This window comes from Desarmillaria tabescens, assembly GCF_030435595.1.
Source record: "Desarmillaria tabescens strain CCBAS 213 chromosome Unknown EV420scaffold_25, whole genome shotgun sequence".
Lineage (NCBI taxonomy): Eukaryota > Fungi > Basidiomycota > Agaricomycetes > Agaricales > Physalacriaceae > Desarmillaria > Desarmillaria tabescens.
This window is the reverse complement of record NW_026848324.1, coordinates 106,080-116,002: the sequence shown is the minus strand read 5'-3', so window position 1 is coordinate 116,002 and position 9,923 is coordinate 106,080. Positions and strand designations below refer to the sequence as shown.

Sequence of the window (9,923 nt, the reverse complement as noted above, 5' to 3'; positions counted from 1 at the left end):
TCAGTTCAGGTAACTAGCAGGATTCTCTTAAAGGCATGTATGTATGATTATGGCGGTGTATGATTATTTTCAAAGTGTGCCTCACATAAATTGGATTCTACAAATTTGGGATGGGGATGAACACCGCTTAAGCAAGGTATGATAGTCGTCAACTGACGACTGCTAGTACAAATAAACATATGATATCATAAAATATACCTAAATATAGGCATAATAGAGTCACGTGGGTGGTTGGTTCTGCCCTGCTGGCTTGAAATAAAAATATTGACCCATGTGCAAAATTTGTTGGACTGGGGTGTCTATCTCCTCAATGTCCAGCTATCTCTGCCAGATTCCCATGGTTTGGACTCCACCTGTAGTAGTCCTCATCATGTACTTTAGACCATACTATACACATTGTATCTTCAGTCACTGTGTCTCTCCTGCCACCTCAGCCTATTAAATTTTATTTCCTGTACCCCCTTGGCTGAGAGAGAGGAGCAATAGATAGGCAATTTATATACAGAATGCACTGCCAATAAGCTCTATTGCTCTGAGGATGGATATAATTTACTTAAAGTTTAAACTAAGAGTATATCAGATGGGTATATAATGCAAAGAAAAGAAAGAGCATACATTCTCAGTCAGGGTCATGCCCTCTTATATAAGGAACCCCTTTGGACAATATTGATTGTGACAATACTGGGTTTTCCATCCATTTTGCTGGGTGTCATGCACTCCAAAACAAGCAAAAAGAATTTTAAAAAAAAGACTTTGGGAGATGTTCAGAGACTCAAAAACCATAGTCCTGACCTTGATTTTGTGACTCTGAAGCTTAAAAATAGCTGAAAGAGTGCTCTTTGAGCCTCCATTTCATATTTTGCACTAATGAATAAGTTTATAAACACTAAAGCTGGCATGTGAGTATGTTACAAGATATGTATTTCTATTGTACATATCATGAGGATAATAGGTTTGTGCAGGGAGCAGATGGCCCTGCATGAGAAAACTGTGAACCTGATTCAGCAGTTTTGAGCATAAACATTTTTTCTGGTTGATTCTTCTAGTTTAAATACTATCTACAACTTAAAGCTTGGTGGCTGAATAGTGATTTGAAAGGCCCGGTTACGATGAATGCATCAATGAATGGTGATGATGGTAAGCAGCAAAGTGATCTTGGCAACTTTCATCATGTCAATTTTGGGAGCTATAGTCTGACCAGACTTCTAAAATTAATCCCAAACGATGAGAAATGATGTGTTCCCCACTATTTGTTTTGGGTATTAGCTGATATTGGAAGCCTGAGCATGAGCCTGAGGCTTGGGCTTTTAAAATACTCATGATCGGCAAAAGTGATGGCCGCTACCAAATATAGACACGGCTGATCATTATTTTTTTTTTCGTTTGTGCTACTTCGCTAATGTCATTCTGCTTCTTTTTCTGATGCCCAAAGACACAATGCGACACAAACATGATGAGGCAGCAAAAAACCAGTTCATTGGTGCTATGCTCGCTACACACAAATTAAATAAAAGTGCCCTTCTCACCAGCATTCCATACGAGATGGCACGAAAAATCTGGCGGAAGTACAGGGAGCATGGTTCCATCGAAAATCTACCCCATAGTGGACGGCCAAAGAAGATTGATGAGCATACATCATGTCGTCTTGCCCGTGCAGCTGTAAAAAACCGCCAACTACCACTTAGAGACCTCAGTAATGAAGTTGGTATTGATGTGAGTGAGAAGGTTATTGCCAAGGCCTTGGAGGACCACAGACTGCATTGACGTGTTGCACGGAAATGACCCTTTCTCTCTGCAGACCAAAAGAAGGCACAAAAACAATGGGCAAAGGATCACAAGGAGCAGGATTGGAGGAAGGTGGTTTGGTCAGATGAATGTTACATCCATCTTGATGATAAGACAGGTCGGATTTTTGTGACACAGCATGTTGATGAAGAGTTGGATGAGAGCTGTGTAGTGCCAACATTTAAGCAGTCTTCCATGCACGTAATGGTGTGGGGATGTGTCGCATTGGGGTGGAAGAGACCATTAGCTGGTCTTGAGTATCCTGGTGGAAAAGGTGGAGGAATGACAGCAGCTCGCTATCAGGAGCAAGTGCTAGAGGGTCAGTTGAAGGTGTTTTGGAAGGATTTGGAAGAAGCCTAGCCAGGACTTGCCTTCCAGCAAGACAGCACACCAAGTCATACAGCCAAGACCACCAAACGCTGGCTTGCACAAAATGACATCCCTCTCTTTCCTCATCCACCAAATTCTCCTGATATCAACCCCATTGAACCAGTCTGGCATGAGCTCAAGAAGCATCTCCGTGCACTCCCAAGGCATCCAACAAGCACCAAGGCACTGCGAGAGGCGGTTTTGCAAGAGTGGGCCTCAATGCCCTTAATGGATATTGATAAGCATATTGAGTCCATGTCAGATCGGGTCAAAGCTGTTCTCAAGGCAAAGGGAGGTCACACATGGTTTTAGAGGATGGATAGTTGGTATATTTGGAACAATGGTGACAGTAGATGGGCACAATTAGAATTTTTTGTGATCACAGACCTGAGTACCATGCTGCGCCAAATAAGGCATCGGCCATCACTTTTGCCGATCACGAGTATAAAGCCTGAGCCTGAGCCTTCAACAAGCCCACCCCTATGGCTTGGCTTTTTAGGGCCTGGCTCAGCTTAGTCTGGCTTGGCTTAGGGCTTCAGGCCAGGCCTTTCAAATCACTATGGCTGAAGAGGCTGTGGAGGCTGTATATGCTTAATAGTGGTGCCTGTAATGAGCATGCTGACAGAACTCCGATTCCAAGTCAACTCCAACAAACCGCATTCTGGAATCCTATGGATTACGATCCCCAGTTTCCATTTCATATTCCATTTTATATTTTATCTCTCTATTTTAATTTATTAAGAGTCTGACATCAGTAGTACAGCATGTTATCGGACTCCACAGGCTACCAACTGGTAAACTACAACTACTGACCACCTTAGAATGTAGACCATTTTGAGTAGGAACTAGATCAGACTCCTAACTAGTATATAAACTGTAGAATTACATTGTAGATACTCAGTTCAAATATCAACTTGGTTCAGCCCAATCTCTCTCTCTGACTCTCAGTCAAACTTGTAAGAACTCATGGTTCACAGGTATGCACAAAAGGAACTAATGTTCACGGCAATCGTGCTAGCGATGCCCTACTAACTACACAGCTTTTATACTACCAGAATATGTAGAATGTACTAGAATAAATGAGTAATGTATCACTAATAAAATGAGTAAGCATCCTGGGGAATATGGGGAGAATGAGTGAGAATATTCATGCAAGCTCACTTTTCTAAAAATAGCAATCCATATTCTAACAAAACTCTCATTCTCCAGTCTGTGGAACTCCAATCTGTTGGACTTATCTCTTACCTCATCTCTGTCACTCCATGGACTTCTGTCCATATTCATCTTAGGGCTTCAGCTCAGGGGTGACATTGCTAATAGCTTTGCCTATGCCTGATGCATTCTGTGGCTTTTTGCTATGTGCAATCTCTGCTGCATTCCTATTGGCATGATCCTAACAATATATTCGAACTCAAACCCTTGAGTCAAAATTTTCATCTAAAATCATGTCCTCTACTTTGCTAACAGATCGTCTAACCCCTTCTTAGCCCAGCAATCAGAATCCAATGGCTGGGGTGAGTACTGAAATGATCCTCCATGGAATCTGCCTACATCCTTGTTTGACAACATTCCAGGTCAGGATGAGAAAGATGACCAAAGATTGGAAGATGGGGACTTCATTCCTCATACCCCAATGAATGGCCAAGGACGTCTGTCAGGAAATCCTGATGATGGCCTTGTATTAAGCACTAACTCTAATCTTGCCAAGGCATCACCTCTATCCTGTCATTTGTGTTCAGTGATTCAGTGTTAGAGGAGCTTTGGTAGATTGTAAGAAGTTAGGCATCACTTAGATAGTGAAAGCAAGGAGTTTGTAAGAGTTAGGAGTGTATAACCTTAGCCAAAGCTGGGGTCTAAGGCCACAGCATAGGCTAGTTTAAATACATGTCTGACTCATACTAAAGATAGTATCTATGAGGGCACGTGCATTGAGAAGTGTGCTCTGTAGCGAATGAAGATGGAGGACACTGAAAGAAGTGTGTCTCCAATGAATGAGAGTAATGAGCACATATCACCTGCATTAACACAAGACTCCATCTGAATTGACCATATCTCATAAACTGCTTTTGACTAGCGGTCGACTCTTGTCCAACCACTAAGAAGCATGATGCCACATGTCACATGTGGTATGTTGGTCATCCAGGATGCACAAGTCATCGGCAGAATGACAGCAGCCAGGTAAATGGATAGGAGATGTGCCAGCAGAATATTGTGAGTCCAAGAGATAAGATAGGTAGGTCTGGGGTTCCAGGAGATAAGGATAAGATAAGGAAAATAGAGGTAAGGTTGTAATAATACCCCCGACTAAGACTGTCGTCCCAACAGTCATTAGATGTACTCACTCCCTGAGTCAAAAGAGTGAGTAGATTCCATATTCCATCCATAGTCCTCAGTTTGTCTCCAAGCAGATATGCCCCATTCTTGTATCCAGGAGCTAGGGTCAGTTTGAGTCATAAGAGGAGACACTAAGCACTCATCTTTGAAGACGTCTTCATCCTTGTCCAATTAATAATAGTCCTGCTTGTCTGAGACTGGAAAGAATGTCAAGTTCTTGGTTGAAGAGCCAGGAGATGATATGGTTATACATCCCCCTTTGTTCTCCAAGTGTCACAAATCGTGATCCTCTACATGGTCCTCCTTGTTCTTGTAGTTATTGATGAGCTCTTCAGCATTGGTGAGGTTGCTTCTTTTGACCCAGGTGGCTTCCTCCACTGGATATCCTTTTCATTTGACCAAATACTCTATTATGGTCCTCTGGTTGCATTCTTGACTGATGATATGGTTGTGATCTTGAAGTAGTTCTTCTACTTTGTATTCTTCTTCACTGTCTACAAGCTCTGGCTCGAGTGGTGGTGGTTTCTCCTGGTTGGGAAACTCTGGGGGGACATATGGAGTTAGGTATCATTCATTGAACTTGTTATGGATCCTCCAACCTGGCAGTAGCCTCAGCTCATAGGCAGAGGGCCCTTTCTTTGAGACTATCTCAAAGGGTCCATTACATTTGTCGTCTAGCTTTTTTGCCAGTTGTGGGAGGTGTTTGATGGGAGAAAAGCCCATTGCAGAGTGTTGGTGGTTATTGTGAGCAAATGCTGCCCACTGCAGCCATTTGCTCCAATTGTCCTGCTTGTGGTTAACAAAGACTCGAAGATATTTTTCGAGCTCTTGGTTAACCTGCTCCATTTGTCCATTTGTCTGTGGGTGATAGGCTGTGGACAGATATTCATCATTGCATACAGCTCAGTGATGAATTTCGAGATGAATTGGGACCCCTGGTCAGAGATGACCTTGGAGGGGGTAACCTCAAATCCGCAAATGATCTTGTCATATAGAATTTTAGCTTACCCACTTGACAAGAGTTCCTTTGTGCATGGAATCAGCATGATGTACTTTGAGAATTGGTCTACGATGACTAGCACTGTGTTGTAGTCCTCGGATTCTGAAAATCCAGTGATCATGTTGATTGAGATATGTTCTCATGGTCAAGATGGTACAGCATTAGGATGTAGCAGAGCTGCTTTCCACTGCATGTCAGTCTTTGTCCTTTGACATGCCTCACATCCTTGTATGTAGGTTTCCATGTCCCTTCGCAGCTTGGGCCACCAGTATTCTCTCAAGACCAATTCTTTGGTCTTGTCAATACCTGGGTGCCCTGTGGAGACGTGATCATGGTAGTGGGAGATGAGTTCTCCCCATAATGCATGGTCATGAGGGACGTAGATATGTTCATTGTAGAATAGTAGGTGGTCCTTTTCGATGACCCCCTTCTCATGGTTGAGGCTTGAAGTGATCTCTCAGTCCCACTATTAGTGATTGCTTGTTGCTCTCCTGATCTTCCATGAATTTCTTCCTCCATTGGCATTATCAGGGCATGGAAGAATTCCAGTTTCAAGAGGACAATATCATCATTGTCCTTCTTGCCTTGGTTGTGGTCGGCCTTCCTATTGGACACTCCTGGTTTGTGGTTGAGCATAAAATGGTACTCTGCCAACTCAGTGACCCACTGTGCCTGTCTGCAGTTGAGTTTCTGAGGCTTGGGGAAATACTGCTGGTTTGAGTGATCCATCCAGATTTCAAAATCTTGACAGGCACCCATGAGATAATGTCACTATTCTTCCAAGGCGATCATTATTGTGAGTAGTTCCTTGTCATAAATCTCATAATTTCGTTCCATCATGGAAAGAGATTTTAACAAGAATGCGATCGGACACCATTTCCCTTCCTGTTCTTGTGACAGGACAGCACCAATGGCTCCTTCGCTGGAGTCCACCTCCACATAGAATTTGTTATTGTATCCCCAATGGACATCTAGCTTGGTGAAATACTTTGCATTCTTGAGCTTATCCATAAGGTCTGAGATAAGTGGTAAGGGGTAGTGATTCTTGATAGTCATTTCATTAAGCTTGCGGTAGTCTTGTACTGGCCACAATTTGCTATCCTTTTCCTTGACGAAGAAAAAGAGAGACACCATTGGGGACTTGGAAGGTTGGATTCGACTGGTCACCAAGTTCTCAAATGATTTTGTTTCCTTTCCCTCATTGGCCCTGGCAGCCAGTTCATTGGCTTTATGCCCTATCACCTGCACATGAAAGGCTTCCTTAAAGTCTATGATGAGGATTGTATCCCCATCTTCAACTTTGGTCTCCCACTGTTGTTCAGGATCCTTGTCTGGAAGTCAGAATGGTACCTTGCAGCAGTCACAGCGCATCAAGGTTACCGAACCTGTATTCCAGTCAATCAGTGGGTTATGCCTTTGCAACCAATCATGGCCTAGGAAGATAGGTGTCATTCCTAGGTCAACGACTGCCAACTCAATTCGTTCACTGTGGTCTTCTATCTTGAGTCAGGCCTCAGCAAATTTGGTGATGTTACTGCCCTTGTTGCAAGTACCATCTGCATGATAGACTGGAGTGGGGTGAGCCACTTTGTGCATGGTAATACCACAATCACAGGTCCACTGCTGGTCAATAGCACTTCCTGTACAGCCACTGTCAATCAGGGCTTTCACAGAGTGATGGGCCATAGTATCGAAGGTTTCCAGTTGTAGGGTGATTGTGACATTCTGTCTCTTTGCTCCATGGACATACTGGGGTGGTTTGGTAAGCTGGTTCATATGTTCCAGCTTATTGTATTCATCCAAGTAGGACTCCCCAACTTGGCTTTCCAAGTCAGTAACCAGTTGGTCATTAACCTCCATTCTTCATTGAGGATGGACCCACTGTTTGAGAAGTGATGTCTTCTCTCCTGGAGTCTTGGTGAGTCGCATAGCTTGTCAAGTCCAGGTGGCTCCGAAGGGCTTCAGCCATTGGGAGTCCTAAGGGTACTCCTCCAATGCTCGCTGCATTGGGGTCTTCCCCTCATCATTGTGCTCTGTAGGCTGCGTAACTGGTTGCCCTTTCACCTCAGTGCAGACACCCACTCAGGTTAGTTGGGACTTGGCTAGATTTTGAAGATCCCCATAAACTTTTTAAATAATTAAAGTTGTCTTCCTCATCAGTGACTTCTTCTAAATGTATACATACCTGGAAAGGGGAGTCTCTCTCCTCTGTTCAGCCCTCTTGATCCTTGTGGGCGATTGAGCTTTTTCAGCCAGTGTCCTCTGTGGTAGAGGTGGCCATTCCTCAGATTCCCTTTCTACCTGGTTCCACATGCGATGCTGGGTTGTCATCCCTGGCTTTAGAACAGTCTGTTATAGGGTCCGCTAGGCTCCACCAGCCTTCGGCCTCATCTCTAGACTCACCTGAATTCCCTGACCTCATCGTTTTTGAAGTGGTCTATCATTGAGGAACCTTGGTGCACTGGGAGGATGCCAGTTTGCTGTCATCTGGAACTCCTACCACTAAGAGTGGCTTTCCCAGAGCTGTGATCATCAAGTCACTGGCTCCCGTGTCATGACCACCTGAAGGCATGTCCTCACTCTCCTGTTTTCACACAGGAGTGCCTGTCAAACCAGTAGTACTGGGTGGTGTGCTTATGGAGTGACCTGCCAGTAGAGTACTGCCTGCATGAGGACTTGGGTTTGTTGCTCAGAGAGTGGCAGAAATCCCTGTCTACACCATTAGTTGGCAGACTTGAGGGTCCCCCTCCTGCTTTTAAGCAGGTTGGTGGTAGGTTCGAAGGGTCCTGTCAGTCCTGGGCTTCATTCCTAGTTGTACCTGGACTCTTGATGCATTGATCAAGAACCCTGTCAGGATTCTTGATGGAACAATTGAGAGTTGCTTCTGGATCCTCGATCGATTGATCGAAATCCATCTCACACTGGTACAGCTTTGAGCTGCTAGTCGGGTCTGACTCTTTTGTGTCTGACCCTCAGGGTTCATTGCCTGATGGGTGGTGGTAATCCCCTGCTACACCGTTTTGGTTACTTTTGAGTGTTCTCTTGGGAACTCCTACAGGTGCATAGTCAGCCTTAATACTTGCAGGGGGATACAGTTATTTATCAGCCAATGAAACAGCAAAATTGGATATTTACTGTAGGTTCCAATTGGTTGGGAATTTTGACTAGGTTTGAATGTAAGAATGTGTAATACTATGCAACAATGAGATACAGTAAAAAAAAGATGCTCAAAGGTGCAGGTACAAGTCTGTTTTCACAGCATTATTGTGGCATGGGTATTCTGGGCCATTTTGAGTCATTGAAACAGTCCGGCCCATGTACCCAAACCTCATTAGTCAGCTACTTGGAATCACTTGAGTGCTATAAGAAAGCAAGATCTCCTTTCCAGTCTCCCTCTGATATACAGCCTCAAAATCTTTGCAGATTTTTCTTGCACCTTTCTGAGGAGCACCAGGTAGTTTGGCAAGCTCATTCTTGTGTGCAATGACTGCCTTTTCCATTAGCTGGTCATGGCATTTGCGAGTAATCTGGCACTTTTTCAAGTTTGATTTAGCATGTCCAGGCATAGTAAAAAATTGAGCAAGAGGAGAAATAAAATTCGGAGGCAATGGGGCAATAATAGATGCATTGGACTGTCAGACTGTCCATCAAAGGCAATAGCTTGGCAGAACTGCACTTTTATTTATGCCCTAGACTCCTCAGATAATGGGCGCCTAGTCTCAAACCTGTCATACAGGTTTTTCAGAAGGTCATTAACATTATTGAGGCCTTTGTGGGTGATTACATTCAGATGGAGGACACACATTTCTGGGTCAGATTTTGAGTTCATGAGAAAATAGATATTTTTAGAACAGAAGCCTCAATTTCTTGGAATATTATCCATGTCACATATAAAGAATTACTGCAGAACATGAAGATACAATACACATCAGCAATGTAATACAAGTTAATGATGAAGGATGAAGGGAGGGAGAGCAAGAGGCTAAGTGTTTCATTGAACCATGGTGTTGCAATGACCAGTAAATAACTGTACTCACCTTGAGGTTTCTTTCCTGCACCTTGTGATTCCTTCATGGTGTGTGACAAGAGTAATATATTGTTACCAGTACTTACAGGTACAGCATAAGTGTGAATATTCATAATGTGAGGCGCACAATGATAAACCCCAGCGGATGAAGTAGAATCGCTAAGTCCTATGCTGGCATCTCTTTTATCTCCTTGACTTCTGTTGAGCTAGTGAGGTCTTTTTCCTCTATTTCTGCTAGGATGGCTCTGAGACAGGTTGCAAAAGTCAATAGTTTTTTCAGTTTGATTAACCACTTCAACTTGTCAGGCAAGCACTTATTGTCTTGCCCCAGGTGTCTGGTGTGTCTGCACTGGAAACATTGCTTTTCTCTTCTGAGATGATCAATGTTCATGGGTTCGCCTTCACCAC

General features: G+C 43.6%; 2 protein-coding genes across 2 annotated transcripts; both read right to left on the bottom strand.

Moving 5' to 3' along the window:
• Positions 1-8,768: 8,768 nt before the first annotated feature.
• Positions 8,769-9,057, bottom strand: EV420DRAFT_1553341 (uncharacterized protein; the record flags this gene model as incomplete). Its single annotated transcript, XM_060473549.1, has 1 exon — positions 8,769-9,057. One exon carries the CDS (start codon positions 9,052-9,054, stop codon positions 8,824-8,826), a length of 231 nt encoding a protein of 76 aa, XP_060328887.1. The 3' UTR covers positions 8,769-8,823.
• Positions 9,058-9,313: 256 nt separating this feature from the next.
• On the bottom strand, positions 9,314-9,628 carry EV420DRAFT_1553337 (uncharacterized protein; the record flags this gene model as incomplete). Its single annotated transcript, XM_060473548.1, has 2 exons — positions 9,314-9,515; positions 9,573-9,628. 2 exons carry the CDS (start codon positions 9,626-9,628, stop codon positions 9,314-9,316), a joined length of 258 nt encoding a protein of 85 aa, XP_060328886.1.
• Positions 9,629-9,923: the final 295 nt, after the last annotated feature.